Here is an 18401-nt window from a genome sequence, read left to right as displayed (position 1 = left end):
CTTTGTTTGCTTTGTTCCTCCTTTTTTAATCTTCATGGAAATTGAATTGGTAATCCATTGAATCCCTTTAATGAAAATTAAAAACCCACTGGTTTAAGGTTTATTGTACTTAGTTGAGAAGAAAAACCCCAAGGCAGTGGATGGGAATAATTAATTCTCTATGGAACTACAAGCTTCTTTCTTTCTTTTTTTATAACATTTTCCATTCTTTTTGTTTATTTTTTATTTTTTTAGTTGTTGATGGATCTTTATTTTATTCATTTATTTATATGCAGTGCTGAGAATCGAACCCAGTACCTCACACATGCTAGGCAAGTTCTCTACCACTGAGCCACAACCCGGCCCTACAAGCTTATTAGTGCATGGGGTCTCAAAGTTACCCAAATACTCTTTCTCCTTCTAATGACAGGGGCAGCAGTACCACGGCAGAGTTCCCTAAGTGGCATGGGTTTGGACAGTGACCTCTGCCTTCCTCTCTAACTGGGAGATGCTGGCATCTCTCTAGAGCTTCAGTGCCTCCCTCTCTCTAAGGACAGCCTGACTGCTCTTTTGGTTCAGGAGGTGGTGTCTTAAGCAAATCTAGCTTTAGGTGTCTTGCCAGCCGGGGTGAAGGAGCAAGAATCCAACAGTTCTGGAGTGGCAAATTGAAAGACCAGCAAATGGCCTGGCTGCTGCTCTCTTGTTCCTCCCAGAGGCCCAAGCTCTGCCCAGCTTGTGTAGGACAAAGAGGGTGCTTTCAGCCTTCTGTAAATAGCCTATTGTACAGAGGAGGAGATGGGGCAAGGAGTGGCAGTATCTTGCCAGCTTGGCTTGCTGCATTAAGGAAAGATGTCAGGATTTCTTAATTTGCTGCTGCCAGGGCAAGATTGCTATTTATGTGGGTTTGTTTCAGGTCTGTTTTCTTAGTGAAATATTCATTCAGACTGCTATTATTCAGCTTGATGAAAGATTGAGGAACTTCAGAAGGAGAGGAACGTTCAGAGCACCTGTTTCGGTTTTTTTTTTTTTTTTTTTGGTTTATAAATGACTGGAAGAAAATAAAATGCTAATGTAAGTAAAAGTCTATGGAATTACAGGAACTGTGTTGTGTGTGTGTGTCTGTGTGTGTGCATGAAGTGTGTCCATGTGTGTCCTTGGAGAGTGATGCCCTTGTGAGTCACCTCTGGCTCCAAGTCACTTTCTTCATAATACAAACTCTGGTTGGAGGTGAACCTTTGTGTACAGTGGGCCGTGAATGCATATGCGCAGAGGGGCCAGGGTGATAGGGCAAGTGCTGGCACTTATGTAAGACGTTGGGAGTTTATGTGGATTTCAGATGTGGATCTCTAGACCATGGAGTATTCTGCTGGAAGGACCCTGAGTACCTGTTTTCATGGTTTTTTAACTGGACTGGCTGAAGGGGACTTGCAAACCCTATGTGCAAGGTAATCATGTGGGTGTTCATGGGGTACAGGGTCAGTGGCCCAGCAGAAGTTAGGAATCACTCGTGTAGATTGGATTTAGAGCCAGGTTAGTCTCCTGATCTTGAAGACACCTTGGGGAAGCCTTTTAAGTCTCTGGCCTTATTTTCCTCATCATCACTGTGCTATTGTGATGTTCCAGTAAGGTGCTCCCTCTGTTTCTACCCATGCCTATGCAAAGGCATCCTCTGCTCTAGTTCTTTATATCTGGGCTTGTGCCAGATTTTCCTGATGATTGTTACCTTCCCTGTCATTCTGTAGTTTTAGACTTTAGTTTTGAATTACTTTATAGGCAATTCAAAAGACCCAGCTGAGCAAATTCACTTTTTGTAAGTGAGGGGAGGAAGGATGCCCAAGAATAGCTGTAGAGGGAGAAACTAGCTGTCAATAAACTTGTGTGTTCACAACTGAGAAATACTGGCTTCCTAAGCCTTTACTCCAGTTGAGTCATATTCTTAGCAAATAGCAGCAGGATAATTTATAGGCCTGGGCTATAAACTTCCTTAGATGACAATATGGAAATTTGCTTTTGAAAGAATAAAAAACAAAACAAAACCTCCAACTAGAACACCATTGAAAACAGAATAGAATCCATTTGTGAGTTTTAACCATTTATTAGCAAGTACATAAATCAATATTTCTTAGAGACTCAAAGCATGGTGTTTATGTTCATATAGAGCACATTAAGACTATTTATTGCCAATCTCATTTTCTTTTTCTTAATAGCATTTCTTTTTCTTAATAGCAGATAAATAGAAGGGGAAAGATTGTGCTGTCAGTTTCATGCATGAGAGTTGTTTTTCACATGGCTCAAAATGGGGTATTGTCTTAGTTCTTTATATGTAGTTTTCCATTGTACAATATTAACCAATTTGCTCATTGAAGTTGGTTTGTAGCTTGTTACCTGGCTGCCAGCTGAGGGGCATGGCTTAAAAACTCCAATAGTTTATCACTATCACCCACTAAAGGTAGGAATTTGGCTGAATTTAAATGCTTAGTATTACAGATTAGTATCTAATAAAATACTCTTACATGTGAGCCATTCAGTCTGCAGTTTTCTGAAGGTTTTTTAGAAAGTTTTTCTTCCCAGACTTAATAATCTTTCTTGTTGATATAGTGCATTCTGTAGCTTGGCTGCTGCTGCTTTAAATGAACAAATTAATCCCCTGTGTATGACTGTATTTGTGTGGAAAGGAATCGTTTGCTCTTCTCACTCAGGGATGGGATTCTATTGGATAGCCCCCATGAATTCACATAGTCTAGAATTTATGGGAATTACTGCAGAATCTTTGGGGAGAGACAAGAGAAGGACCTGGGTGGGGGCGTGTAAGGGGTGAATAATTCCTATTCAGATTGAAGAGTGATGAAGACAACTGAAAGGTGGAATGATTTGAGGGCAGGGCAGGTTTGCACATTAGATTCACAAGGTTGTTGTCTTTGTTGAGTTGCAGTACTGTTTGGACAGTTTGTCTGGAAAGACACTCCCTGATGCCTGGCAGACTTTGCTTGTTTAATTTTGTGTCTTCCCTAGTAGATAGCCCATTGAAGGCCACACGTGGCCGCTGGTATAGTCGCCCCAGCTCCCAGTACTGTGCCCCATACAACCTAGGCGCTCAGATGTGCAAAGTGATGGGAATAGCACAATTCCTATGAATTCATCTAGAATAAATCTGTGGTGAATGCGCTCTTGGCAATCTGTTTCTTTCTGAGTATGTCTCGTGTTGGTTAGACAAAGCACCCCACTTCCTATTTCATTTCAGTGGTTAAAAAAAAAAAAAAAAAATATATATATATATATGCCCATTGTCTCCTCTTACTGAGAAGCTAAGCAGAAAGAAAACAGTGTCTGTTTGCAGAACTGGTACTGGCAGCAGCACTCACTGATGCTGGTCCCTGCCCATGGGTGGAGCAATGGGGTGACTCTGCTCCCATCTCCTCATTGGCCCATCCTCCACCCCCTCTTCTCCTGAGAAGTCAAGTATGGATTTTGTCTGCTAGTTACCTTTAGCCCAGTGGGCAGCAGTGTAGGACTCGGCATGTGACTGGTGCCCTGAAAGACCTTGGCAGGCCAGGCAAGCGCCAGCCGAGTGCCTCCAGCCCCCGCCCCACCCCCAGCCTGCTGCCCTTTTCTGTTTCTGCAGTGGTGTGTCACCTAGCAGTCAGCTGTTGGTGACACAGATGGTGAGTGGTTTTGTGAGTGCTGGAGCTTTCTCTCCAGAATTTTGACCTGAAGACAATTGCTTATCTGTTCTTTCTCTCTTGTCGTTTAAACCTTGAAATTCCCTCTGCATGTGTGTGTGTGTGTGTGTGTGTGTGTGCGCGCGCACGCGCGCGCACCTGCGTGCACATCTTACCCAGAGCCCTGTTAACCCAAGCGTTATATTGGGTCCTGTGATATTATAGGTCAGTAAAAGCAGTTTGATATTCTGCTACTCTTTGAAAAAATATATAGTAGTATCGATTTGAATTTATACAGAAGATTTCTATATTTAAGAGAAGAAAAATAATCTTTTCAGTCTTATGACTTAGCTATTCAAAGGAATATATAGTAAGTAGCTCACAAGTACCACAGGAACTTAGAGTTCAAGTGTGAACACTTATTGGAATTGCCAGAGGAAAGGCTTTCAACTCAGTTACTATTATTTCCTTCCCTTTGCTGCCAATCAGAATAGTTATTCATCAATAGTTTTCCTGCTAGAATTATTCTCATTTATTATCTGTAGTGCACATTTACTTTTTAGACTAATATACATAATATACATTAAATATATACATACATGTATATATATATATAGTCTATAACATTAAATTTGGGGCTTTGACATATATCAAGCTATTCATCTGATTTTCTTCTGTGTGTTTTGACTTCCTAAGGTTGTTTGCAAACAGTAGGCAAGCACTGTTTTTTATTACCATTGTGCCTTCCAGATTAATCACAGTGTTGGTCGAGGAAAATAATAGCAATATCTACCATTTTTTGTGCATTTTCTGGGGTATGGCATCATCTTAAGCTATTTATTTGAATCATTTAGTAGTTATGGACGTCCAGTGACATAGGTACTATTTTCATCTCCATTTATAGATAGAGAAACTAAGGTACAGAGAGCTAAAGTAGTTTGTCCAAAATCATACAGCTTATAAACTGAAGAGGCTAGATTTAATCCCAGAACCTTGTATCCTAAATATTAATCTATACCTTTTCTCAAATACTATGTGATCATCTCTTTCTAGATATCTAGTTTAAAGTTTATGGACACTAATTTATTCATTTCTTTTATATATAATGTCTTGGGGAATATCAAAGAAAATGATCTAGTCAGAATGGCCATCTGTGAGTTCAGCATCTGTGTGCCGCTTTTGTGGCATGAAGAGTGTACCAGGAAGGTGAGAGACATTTTGAAACTTGGATCGGTCTGTTTTACCAGTTGGGGAACTTGTTCTGAGACCTGTTGGAACTGACAACTTTAGGTGGTTTGGGCTTGTCTGATCTCTGCACTCATGTTTTGGTAAAGAGAGTGGGGTGTATTTGGTTAGCTGGAAGAGAACAGAGATGTAATATCCCAGAAGAAAGTAGATACTTTTGCCACTTACTTGAGCATCTTGTGGTAAGAATTCTTCATGAATAAAATATTTTTAATGTGGTTAATAAGAGCAAAATAACATCTTTTTTTCTTTCTTTTTATAACACAAGATAATGGAGAAATGGAACAGAAATGAATTCCTAATGTGTTTTAGAAAAATGAAACTTAACAACCGGGGAAAGACCTGGACCATGGGCCATCAGGCTGTGGGCTGAATGCCTTGCTGGGTCACCAGCCACAGCCTCTGGGGATTCTGGTGAGGAGGCCTTTCTCTCTGTAATGAATGTGACATTTTCTCTTCTGACAGAATTCGACCTAGGGAACCACCAACCCAGGACCATGCAAGCCCATGAATTGTTCCGGTATTTTCGAATGCCAGAGCTGGTTGACATCCGGCAGTACGTGCGCACCCTTCCGACTAACACGCTTATGGGCTTTGGAGCATTTGCAGCCATCACTACCTTCTGGTACGCCACGAGGCCCAAGGCCCTGAAGCCACCATGTGACCTCTCCATGCAGTCAGTGGAAGTGGCGGTAAGTCACGGGCCCAGCCCCCCTCCTCGCCTCCCCCGCTGGTTAAGGTCACTGAAGGTGATATATCAAGATCATAGTCCCATTTGAATATGTGTTTGTAAGGACACTGTGTAAACATAAATGTGCTCAACTAACAGAAGTTGTTGGTAATAGTAAAAAGAGAAGCCAAAATACAGGGGAAAGGGACAGAGGAGGTGGTGTAGGTGGGTCATCTCTCCATAGTCACAGAAGAGCATTCCAGAGATCACACTGTGCTTCCAGCCTGGCCTGGGCTCTGTGCAGGCACAGAGAATTCTGCAAGAGTGAAAAGACAGTCTCTGTCCCCACGGGTGTTACATTCCAGCAGGGGAGCATCAAACAAATGTTCCAGGAAGGACAATTTCACTTGTGTAACATCTGCTACTGAGAACTTATCCTCACACTGTCAAAAGGGACACTGGGATTTCATACAGCACAGGGCTAGCATAGGGACTTGTCGGAGTAACAGCTGCAGCGTCTAGGATACAATGCAAAGAAACAAGAGAGTTCGAGAGACACCCAAGCTTGAATTGTTGAGTGCCATGGTTGTATGAGTAGGGCATACTGAAGGTCATGCCCTCCCAGTCCCAAAAATAAAATCAGAATATATGCATTTAGGGGTTAATGGGTGGGCAGGCATAAGGAAAACCTGAAGACCCTTTCAGGAAGATTCTTTCTTAGTGCTTCTGCTCTACCTTCCTTCCCTTCTTCATCTCTTTTAGAGTTCCTTAAAAACATGAGAGGTTGAAAGGAAAAAGGACCCTTCGCCTACTCTTTGCTTTGTGGTTGCTTGCTTTCCTTTCCCTAGGTAGCATCACTGTTCAGTATTTCTTACTTTCAACACTATGTGGAAGGATGTTGGGAAGCACAGGACCCCCTCACTCACTGCTTTTAGGTATGGAGGTAGAGTAAAAGGCCCCCCTGTTTCCCTCAGTTGAATGCCAAGGAGGAGCGTGTGCACCCTTGCACAGAGAGCCCTGGCTTGCTTATTCATGTTTTGTTATTAGCGAGGTTTTCTTTTTCTGTTTTAGACAAGTTCTTGGATTCATCCATAGGAAATTTTCATATACCAAACTAATCTATGACAGAGCTATACAAACATAGAATGAATGAACTACTGCAGAGAACTACTGCTTTATTCCTATTGAGAAGGTGAAGGTACCTTAATATTTCACCTCAGCTAGGCACATACGAATAAGGAGTAGAATTTAACTTTCCCTAAGAGGTTGGCAAGCGGCTTTAAGCATTCCTCAGTGGCATTGCCATTGCTGTGGCAAGGGTATTGGCAACTACACAGGGTAGACATTTCTAATTTAGCAATAAGTATAAGAATGCCTGATTCTGAATATGTGAGAACTTGTGTGGGCATTTACAGTGTGGTTTTTAAATTCCAGCTTAGCATAAAGTCATTGTGCCTTATTAAAATAATTATACAAGTTCTCGGTAGAACAATTCAAAACTCCAGATAAGCAGAAAGAAAATTAAAATCTATAATTTTATACAGGCTTCCTGATTTTTCTCTGTTCCTGTAGAAGTGGATTTAGCTCTGATTTTCAGCATTTATGGGTCTTAAGAATAGATACTGAACTTGCTTTGCCTTTAAAAAAGGTGTGTGTGTGTGTGTGTGTGTGTGTGTACATATAAATTTAAATTTAAAAGTACTCTGGAGTTTGGGTGCTTACCAATTGTAGATGCTTTGAGCTAGCTGACATTGTTATATATGGACCTCTATGGCCGGGAAAGAGGAGCTTCATTCATTCATAAGGTATTGGTGAAAATACTATTTATCGGGAACTGTTTTAGGGGCTGACAATCAGATCGAAATGTCGTGGCCTTGTTCCTACTTTGAGAACCAGGAACACCATTTGCCTCCCCGATTCCCAGCTCACCCGGTTTTTATCACTCGTCTCTTCCTGTCAGCTTCACGTGGATGTGAAAACGAGAGGAGTTGGCACTTTTGGTTTGGCCGCTTCTCCTCACAGCCCACGCTGCCTGCTTCCCAGCTCCCCTTTTTTAAAGCAGCAGCACAGAGGATCCGTGTAAACTACACCTTTTAAAAATTCCCTCTGAATGCTCAGAGTCCTAAAGAGGACGTCCACACTCCTACTGCAGGTCCATACCAGAAAGGCAGTGGACACCTGCAGGGTGGCCTAGACAGGGCAGCTCGGGTTAGGACCAAGAATCAAAAAGCCTTTCTTAAATTTTTGAGCATTGTCTGATCAGGGCCCTGTTCCAAGAGTCCTGTGGCTGTGTGTTGTGTGGCAGCTCCCCAAGCTGCAGCAGTGACCTGAAGCCAGACTGTCCCTGCTGGCCAGGGTGGAACACCGTCTCCTGTGTTCCACCGTCTGTGCTTAGTGCTGCTCTGTAACTCTGAGCAGAGGATGGAAGCAGTCTGTGGGGTTGGTTTTTAGAACACTTTCATACTTGATGTGCAAGCTTTCCGGTTATCTTGTCCCAGCTTATTTGCTCAGATTAAGAGCCAGCCCCATAACCCCCTAGTGAAGATGCTCTTCCCTAGCGTGCCCAGAAACCTTTTGGCACTGGCTGGGGCTCAGACCTTGTGGCTGCACGTAAGGGAAAGGTAAGGCATGTTGGAGCCAGAAAGGACTGGGGAGCTGGAGAGCCGCGGCAGGGGTGGCCCTGCTCCTCTGCTGGACCAGGCAGCCCTGGGCACATTCCCCTGACTCTTCTGGCCTTCACATCCCTCATCTGGAAAATGGAAGTGATGGTCCTGCCCTCCTTCAGCTAAGAAGACAGTGCAGATACCCAGTGTCTGCCTGACCCACGATAAGTATTAAGGAAATGTTAGTTTTCTTCTTCCCTCAAGGTCTTCTCTTTTAACGCTCACATTTTATACACGAGAAAACTGAACCCAAAGAGGTTAGGCCATAGAATTGGTGGAAGGTCTGGGACTCGGTTGGACTGCCTTCACTGTTGCAGTTGAAAGCTGTGTAATATAACCAGGGCTCAGGAGAGGGAAGATAGGAGAATGATAAGGGAAGTTTAGTTCAGTCCAGGTGGCTGGAGCCATGGAACCTAGGAGCAGGCACTTCTGAACATGGATATGAGTCTGAAGGTGGGGATGGAAAGAGGAGACTAGGTAAGGTAAGAAAGAGTCTAGATTCTGCACACAGGTTGGATATAGAATCAGAAACTGTCAAGAATGAGGGCTCGTGAGAACTGAGAGGGCAGGAAGGAGACACAGAGCCAGGGAAACCTGAGTAGTTCTGTCCTTCCTGAATCCTCTCCCACTGAGCCAGGTCAGACCCAGATGCTGTCAGAGCAGAATGTCATACCACCAGGATCTCAGTCCCACTCATCAGGTTCATGGGATTTAGGACACAAACCTGTATGAAGCACAAATGAGAAATGCCGTAACCACTGAAGGTGGTGGTAGACGGAATCTGTGGGTTACTCTAATTGCTGAGATGCCATATGACGCTGGCATGAATGACTTGTCCATTTAGGTCCAAAACATTTTTGACAACTACCACTAGGTCACGAAGTACTTAAAAGGAAAACCCCTGTGATTTGTGGTTGGTTGTTTTCAACCTTATAGAAGGTTATAAGCCATAGCGAGTACAATTATTTTATGCCTTTCTAAATATCAGAACTTCGTTTAAAATTTACTTCTGGTGACTAAACCAGTGAGTCTATAACACAGTCAGTGTCTAGACGCATTAGACTTTGGTTCTAGTGTGGATTCATATCTTATGATAAGTGAAAACAGTTCTGTGGGTATAACTCAACTTGTTTCTGAGTTGGGTAAGTAACTTGGTTCCACACTAAATGATCTCATCAAGTTTAGATCACGTGCTAATTGGTGACCCTTTTTCTTGAAAGGTTGAAAGCAGTACATATATATATTGAAATATACTTGGTTAGCAACTTTTATTAGCATTTTAATGATGTGCTCTAGGAAGTCTAATATGTGGGGTGTAAAGCTTTGGGTTTAATCCTCTAAAGTTACAGAGAATAACTGTCATATATGTATTCATTCAGGAAGTACTTGAGCTTCTGTCATGTGATATGTATAATACCAGGCAGAACAGGTTTCTCCCTTGTGAAAACGTACAGGCCAGTGGGAAGAACTGCTTGGGACTCCTATCCATGCAGAGTGAGAGCCATCTTTAAACTAAGTAATGAAAACAACCTGTTCTCCTTTCTTAAAACTGTGGTCATTCTCAGGTCAGAACTTGAAAGAGGCAAACTAAACATCACATTACCCTGTGTGTATTGGTCTCAAAATCCAAAGCTTACAGCCCTCTGGAGGTTTTCTCAATGCCATGGCTTGCACAGACACACCACAAACCTCTCAGCTCATATGCACACTGCAACAGGGTTAGAATTCTTAGTCCACATCCACAGGGTGTGTATGGAGCATATTATGGACTAGGATTTGTTCCGTGTGGCTGGTAGAATCACTTTTTTCCACGTCATCCATTTATACCCAGGTATATATGTAGAGAACCACTAACAAACTGGCACACGCCATTTCTTCAAGAGAAGAGAACAGGTCATCAATTCATAAGTTTTTATGGAAACTCACACCAGAGTTGTGGGGGCCTGTAGAGATAATGATGGTAGAAACTGGAAGAACGGTGATGCCCTCCTGGACTTGAGCATCCGGGAGCAGCTCTGAGCTAGAGAGCTCTTGTTGAATAGGGCAGGAACAAATACTACTGTCAGGCAGACATTTAGGGTCAAATGAAAGCTGTCAGAGAACAGGAGGTAGGTTTGGATGGTGGTATCTCTGACTCTCTCTGACACTACCCTAGAAGTCTGCAGAAGGAGTGTCAGAACCAGCCATAGGCTGGGGCATTAGACTAATGATTTTGATCCAGGTGGAAGGTAGCATGTGATTTCCAAAAGATATCATGAACAGTTGCAGCATTGGTTATTTCTGTTGCTGTCTGTAAATGTGACATCATCTGTATTGTTTCTGTGGTCATTTGTGAATAGAAACCTCATTCTTACCTTTGGGAGGCCTTGGGTCCCAGTAGTTATCAGATACATGTTTGACCAGAGGTGCAAATGAGACTTCAGAGGGATTTCCTTGTCTAGTGCTCTGGCTTCCTACTTGGAGCCATCTTGGTGTCACTCTTGTCTATTTCCAGGCATTCAGTTTCATTTATTTAGCTTTGTAACCATAGCTTTCCCCATGGCCTAGTTTTCCCTTGTCTTTATCACAGTATAATTGTGCAAGTGATCAAATAAAGAGGTGAGCAAAGATTTGACCACCTCATTCTACCGTGAGCAATTCCAAGAGTTCTTGGTTGTGTTTTCCTGCAAAGCATTCTAATATATGAGGGCACTTTCAGCAAGCAGTCCTCGCGGTTGGGATGGTGGGGGAGGATGGAGCATGTTTTAGAGTGCTGTTTCTGTTCAGAAATATTCTTCTGGCAGTGTGCAAGCTTCAGTATTTTCATACCTTTAGATAATCTTAACACCTTTTCTAAAACTTAGCAGGCTTCTTAATAATAAACTATAAAAAATAACTTTCTAAATTCCCTTTTTTTTTAATGACTCTCATAGGAAACTGAGTGTAAAATGTTTGTAAGACCTTTCTGCTCACTTAGAAACACTCTAGCAAGTGACTGGGATTTGATTAGGTGGAAGACGTGTTGGCAGGAGCCATGGCAAGTTGGGTGAGTGCCCTGCAGGTGAGAGGTGGGAATTATAGAGAGCTGGAGGCAGAGTTTCTGGCCCTCATGCCAAGACCAGGCCCCAGGAGAATTAAGTAGCCATCTTAGGAATTTGAGGAAAGAAAGAGGTTGATTGTTATTTTTAAAGAACTATTTGCTTCTGGATTCCCTTCAGTAGGAAGAAAAAGCTAATGTTCATTCACTGTATAGGAATACAATAAAGTGGGTCTGAAAGCACAGTGTGATTTCGTAGAAATGATACCACTTCTCACAGGACTCCTTAAACAAGGAACACATGTACACGTAAATCACAGAAATGCATCCTGTTAATATTTATTTGCATTTTAAAATAGCCTCCCCCAAAGGGGTCTAACTGGGACCAAATAAAAAATGACAAACATTGCCTCTCTCGGCCGCTAGGCAAAAATCCCTGTTGCACATCAGCATCCAAAAGGGTGGGCGACAAAGAGTAGGAGATGTGGTCCCTGTAGAGGAGGCAGAGGTGAAGCAGAGTGCCTGTGTGTTCTAAGTGGATGGCACGGAAGAGTTCTGCAGGTAGTCGTCTTGTTCTGCTGCATCATCATATGTTTGTGGCCATTTAGATTTTGTGAATTTAAACTTTGTCCTCTTCCGTTGAGATGGGATATTGTTCCTCCAGTGACTGGCAGAGTTTTTCTGGTGAGGTGCTATTTTCTAAGCTCTGTGTCAGTCTCCTGCCCACCCCTACTCCTCTCAAGCAAATCCTCTGATTAGGATAGTGGAGGCTCAGGAAATTAGAAACTGGAGAATGGACGAGGAGTGGAAAGAAAAAAGTTCTGAGAATTAGAGCAAAGTGTGGAAGAATCAGAAAACCCAGGTGGGCATTGATGACCTCCACCCAGTCTTCTTAAAGATGCGAGTGAGTGTCCTGTGGGCCAGTCTGGAACCTGCTTGCCAACCACAAAGCAAAACTCTTACTCAACCTGATGTCTCCTTGAGCTGGCTTTGAATCTCTGCTCCATCACTTTATAGACCTAGAAATATAAAGGGAAAGTGTCCCCCTGAGAAATTTTCTATCTGAAAAGTGGCTGGCTTTTAGCAAACACTCAATAAATATTCACCTTCCTGCATGTGTGGGTCAAACCCAGCATTGACTGTTACAGGGATCCTTTATTTGCATTTGAGCAAAAGATCTTGGGAAGTTAGCTAGTTGTGTAGTGAATAGCAAACCTGAGGGTTCACTGTTACCCTGTGACCTCTACAGTGCAGCGTACAGTCCGGGTGTCCTTCAGATGTCCTGCTCATTATCAGAAATTGTTGTAGGGGATGTGGACAGGTAAGACCTGGTCCCCATGGGGGGGGGGGGTAGCTCAGTAGCCCATGCAAGGCCCTGGGTTTGATCCCTAGTACTGCAAAAACAGCAACAACATCGAAAGCAAAAAACCTGGTCTGCTACATCAAGGTCAAATGTTGCTTGAACCTCTGTGGAAATTCATGGCAAGAGACACCCCTCTGAAGGACCACTGGAGAGAAAAAAAAGCGGTTTTGTTCCTTTGTATAAAAAGAAATGAATGTTGGTGGTCTGGCCAGAGGAAAAAAGCTGTAAAATGTAAATGCTGGGAAGAATACTCCGTGTGGAAAGGACACAGGGTCACTTTTACCTCTGGGGCTCCACATGCTACTTTTCTCTCTGAGGATGAATGTAGTGTTAAAATTCAGCTGAGTGGTCACACTCTCTTTAGAAGTCACTTCTTATCACCCCCTTTCTTTCTGTCCCTCTTCTCACTTCCTCTCATTTCCCCCTCTTCCCTTCCTTTATCTTTCTGCCCACCCCCTTCCAGTCCTTTCTTCAGAATGAACAACAGTAACCCAATAAGGCATCCACCTGATACCAGTAAGGCCTGTAGACTCGCATTGGGTAGACTGAGATGAGCGAGGCCACAAATTATAAAGCTTGGGCCTTTCTAAAGCCTCTGAGAAATCTTCAGGGATGTAATATGCTTATGCATTTAAATATGAGAGTGCACAGAATAACTTGTCAGCAAGAGTTCCTGTTTGTCAAGTATTGGCAAGAGCCCTAATCTTAGGAACAACTGATCCTTAGATGTTTACCATTTTCCTAATCCTAGCTTTCTCCCTTCCTGCCCTGAAGGGGAACTTAAACTTTTATTTCCTAATTCAGCCTGGGCCTTTATTTCCTTATTCAGCATGCAGGAAGACTGATCTCAAAGGAACCTTAGTTTGTCTGTATGTTGGAGGATGTAATGGTGACCACTGACTTGGCTGTAGTGTGTTCCATGAACCCTCTTTTGTTTTAAAACGGAAAAACTCTGTAACCACATGAAAGGTGTCTATAACAGAAGGCATAAAAGACCCATAATCCTTCTTGACTCATAGTCTTAATGACTGGTCAGGGCTGTCTGCTTAGTTCACCTGCTTCTTGAGTATAACTGACCCTACCCCCAACCTCCAATCAGCAGGTTATGTCAGAAGGCCACACTTAAACTGTTTTTCATTTCCGCAGATGTTCCTAGAAATAGCCACATGGACTTGGATAACCCAGTAATTAAATGCCTGCTTTTGAAGTGGCTATTTTGTAACACATACAGACACTGGGGGCTCCAGTTAGTTGTAGCCTGCTTCAGGAGGCAGAATGCAGTCTGCCTTGGCGCTTGCAGGTATAACAGAGGTTGCAAATACCCAGCTATGGTATATAACATTTGTATTCAAAAAGAAAGGGAATACTAATGCACATCAAATATGATGATTCTTTTAAGGGAATATGTGATCATTTCATAAAGCAACAAATTTCAAAGCGCAAATCTTTGTTGCTTAGTACCCCCACCCATTTCGCTTATCCTTCTCTGAAAATTATAGTACATGCCTTACAATTGAGTGGCAGTGTAACCTTTTTGCCCAGTTTCACCTGTGCCTTGAAGCTTATACCTCTTTTTGGCATACATCTCATTCACTGCTTCCTTTTCAAGCTTTTGCTAATTAGTTTAATTGCTAATTAGAATAATAATAAATATCTTGTCCTGAGGTTATCAAGGGATATAATTAACTTCTTTAGCTTTGATTTGGCAGTTTTATCTCCATGTTTCTCAAAGTCCTAAAGATTATATACAACTCAAAATTTAACCTAACTGAAGGATTATTTAGCTGAAGGTTTGTTATAAAATGAACCTCTAGAGCAGCGATTTTCAAAATAAGAATTGAGATGGTAACCAGGACAGGTGGCCTGTCCTGAAGGGATATGGTCTCCATATCTAAGCTAAACCCAGTCTCTTTCTCCAAACCTACCCAGTGGCCCCGGTCTTCCATTTGTCTGCATGGAACTGCTCTCTTCTCAGTCCTTCCTCCTTTTCTACCACTTACTGGTAACCCTCAGAACCTGTGCATGAGTGCAGAGGTGCTTCCAGCATCTCTTTTTGCCTACAGACCTGGTCCAGTCATTGGTTTCTCTCTAGTCTCTCCCTGACTCCTGTTCTTCATACTGGCTTACACACTTTGCTCTTTCTACAGCATTACCTTGATCTTCTCCTCTTCTCCATTGGGGACCTTAATGGCTCCAGGATGGTGCTTCTCAAACTTTAACCTGGATCAGAATCCCCTGAAAATCTTGTTAAGATGCCTGTTACTGGATTGCACCCCCCGAGTTTCTGATTCTGCCCTGATAATTCCCTTTCCTAACAAGTGCCGGGTGCGCCCCAGACTACACCTTGAGGACTTTGACTATAGCATAAGTCTGTGCTCCTGAGTTTCCAGGCCTCCTCCTGCCTGTGCATTTTGACCTCTTATAGTCTTCTCAGCCAATGATCCTTGGAATCTCTTTGGTCACTCAAGGGCAAGACTTGGGCTCCTTCAGAACAAGCTTGTCCTATTCCCTTGACTTTCATCTGCCCCATTTACAGCCATGAGAACCCTTCTGCAGAATGCAGAAAACAGTAGTGTTTTTCAATAGACACTATTGAGAAAAGTCATGAATGAGTTAATGTCATCATGGGGGGGTACAGAAAGTTCCATCCTAAGCCAAGTGTCAGAAGGACCTCTTCGTGACCGGCCAGGCTGCCTGTACTTCTGTCCATGTCTTGACAGGCAGACTGGGTTGGGCCAGTGACCAGGAAGCATGAGTTACTTATGGCAGTTGACTCTTCTGCACACTTAATTTCTTTTTCACTCTTCCTTATTTTTCCTCTTCTCTGTCATTCTGTCCCCTTCCCTGGCTCTTTTTGGTGGCTTCAAGGGTTGAAGAGGCTTCTGATGCTTACTATAAAACCACAAAATTCCTTCTGAATTTTAGTCTGTTGGTCGAGGTAAATATGTAGTTTGTGGAGGATTTGTACTATAGTTAGTGCATCCTATTGGTTATGTGATTAATTTCTACATTCATATTTTTTAAATTTTTTATTTGTTGTTTTTAGAAATAAATGACAGTAGGGTGTATTTTGACATCGTATACATACATGGGGTGGAGCCCATTATAATTTTGATCCCATTCTTGTGGTTGAACATGATGTAGACTTACACTGGTCATATATTCATGTAAGAACACAGGAGAGTTATGTCTGATTCAATCCACTGGCTTTCATACCCATCCCCCTTTTTTCCCTTCATTTCCCTTTGTCTAAACCAATGAACTTCTATAATTTCCCTCCCTCCCTTCCCTTGTTAGGGCTTAGCATCCACATATCAGAGAAAACATTTGACCTTTGTTTTTTGGAACTGGCTTATTTCACTAGCATAATATTCTCTAGTTCCATCCATTTACTGGCAAATGCCATAACTTCATTCTTCTTTATAACTGAGTAATATTCCATTGTGTATATGTACCATATTTTCTTTATCCATTCATCTGTTGAAGGGCAGCTAGGTTGTTTCCATAGCTTGACAATTGTGAATTGAAATGCTATAAACAGTGGTGTGCAATCATACACGCACATGGGTTATCACCAGGGTATTACCCTATGTGTGTGTATGATTGCATGAATGATGTGACTCTGGGTTGTGTACAACTAGAGAAATGACAAATTGTGCTCTGTTTGTGTACAATGAGTCGAAATGCATTCTACTGTCATGTATAACTAATTAGAACAAATAAAAAAATTAAAAACAACAACAACAACAAAAAGGAAACATTGATGCGACTGATTTTACGTCCTTTGGGTATAGGCCAAGGAGTGGAATAACTGAGTCAAATAATGGTTCCATTCCAAGTTTTCTGAGTCATCTCCATACTGCTTTCCGGAGTGGTTACACCAGTTTTCAGTCCCAACAGCAATGTATGAGTGAATATTTTTTCCTACACATTCATATTTTATAGGAACATTCTTATTTAACTAAAAATGATCCTGGGATGAACATATAGAATCTTCATTTTACCAAAAAGAAAACAGACTCAGATTAACATTCATGCATGATATGAAAGTGAAGATCTTTTTCTAACTTTGTATGCATGAAGAATAACTTCTTTGCTTTATAAAGTAGCATGTTATAGCTGATATGTATGTTTAGAATTATGACTGTAGTGATTAGAAAGTTTCTGCCAAGATAGAAAAGATAATATTATGATTAGCATATATTATCAGGCCATATTTATTCCATAAAACTATTATAAATCAAGAGTTAAACATGAGGACTGGGGATATAGCTCAGTGGTAGAGCACTTGCCTAGCATATACAAGACCCTGAGTCCCTGGAATCGAACCCTAGCATTGAAAAAAAAATTAACATCCAGATATAGTACAGAGTAGATATTAAAAGAATGTATATAAATGTGTAAACATAAGAAAAGGTTTGGAGAAATATATCACATTATGAATGGTAGTTAGTAGTCTTTTCCTTGATATACTTCTGAATCATGCAAATAGTTTTAAAGCAGCATATAAATTATCATTTAAGGGGGAACAAACAGGCCAAAGAGTTTATAGTAAGAGGGGTGAAAAATTATAATTTTAAAAAAGAATCATAGCTTGAAGTGACTCAGTAGTAGAGCTGTTGCCTAGCATGCATGGGTCCCTGAATTGATCCCCTGCATTGCGGGGGGGGGGGGTGGGCGGGAAGAATCCATAAATACAAACTTGGTTGGCAGTCTCCCATTGGTGCCTCCTTGGAATGTCTGGTTCTGTCTGCCTATCTAAACTGTTCTTTGAGACCTGGCCCTTTGACCCCTGCTTCATGAGTTATTCCTGTTTTCTTTCATCAAACTTTAAGCCGGAAATGATCCTTTCCACTTCTGAACAGTGCTTTCTCGTGGTACCAGAAGTTATCATATTACTGTATAATTTCCCCAAGAGTTTCCTGAGGCCTTTTCTGAAATTAAAAAAGAAAAAAGGCTCCATTATCATAGTAGTTGAGCTTTTATTTATCAGTCTATAAAGAATGCTTTTGGGAATTCCTGTGGATACCCGCTGCAGTAGCTCTGTGGCTCAGAGGACTCAGCCATACTCTTGCTTTCGAATGAGGCTAGGAATGGTTGTCTTATCCTGGGCTAGAAGTTGGTATACATAGTGAATGTACTTATGAGCCAGCATATGAAGACAAATTAGAGAAACATGTTCAGCAATATCAAATCTCCACACCTGTTTATGCTGCCAATAAAACCAGTCCAGACCTGTCTCTGCATCTCTATATATTTTATAGATGAAAAATTGAACTAGTAGAAGCTGTACAAGAAACCAACATTCCTAGTGGATTGTATTGCAGTCAATGAACAGACAGAACAGTAGAAATGATCTTATAAAGAACGCAGATGATATTACAGAGGTAATACTGAGTGGTGTGTCATTTCCACAAGCTGAGCAGGATTATCCTCTGTGCTGTTGATGGCAGTGCTTTGAGGATTTTCACAGTGCATGTGATGGTGGCAGTTTCCTGTTGTCCTCCTGCTCTCTTTGGCTGTGTCTGGCAGGAAAGATGCGTATAAGTCTATGAGCCTCTTTTTCCCTCAGTTTCCTGTCTTAGCCTTCCTTCCTTAAAGCTTGAACGTACCTCCCAGTGGAGGGTTGATTCATATTAGTGCATCCCGTCATTCATTCAGCAAATACTCAAGAGCATGGGTGATGGGGATACCATGGGCCACTTTGAGCTTTTCTTTTTATGTATTTGTGTTTAATCAACAAATGGAGATTGTATATATTAATGGCGTACCATAGAAGGTGTAAGTTCAAGAGGTCTGTTTCACA

At 41.9% G+C, this 18401-nt stretch overlaps 1 protein-coding gene across 3 annotated transcripts in view; it reads left to right on the top strand.

Annotated features, from left to right (window-relative positions):
• ACSL1 (acyl-CoA synthetase long chain family member 1) overlaps positions 1–18401 on the top strand; it is a 60734-nt gene that overhangs the window by 14077 nt on the left and 28256 nt on the right. For 2 of the 3 annotated variants that reach the window (XM_079142973.1, XM_079142971.1), the window contains exon 2: positions 5349–5575. In XM_079142973.1, coding sequence (XP_078999099.1) covers positions 5381–5575 — 195 coding nt within the window. In that variant the 5' untranslated portion in view covers positions 5349–5380. Of the gene's footprint in view, positions 1–3522; positions 3642–5348; positions 5576–18401 lie in introns of those variants that run through there. The other variant, XM_079142972.1, reaches the window with a different exon arrangement.

Source organism: Sciurus vulgaris (genome assembly GCF_902686455.1).
Source record: "Sciurus vulgaris genome assembly, chromosome: 5".
In the NCBI taxonomy this organism is placed as follows: Eukaryota; Metazoa; Chordata; class Mammalia; order Rodentia; family Sciuridae; genus Sciurus; species Sciurus vulgaris.
Note: the sequence above shows the minus strand (reverse complement) of the source record. Positions and strands in the feature narration are given on the sequence as shown.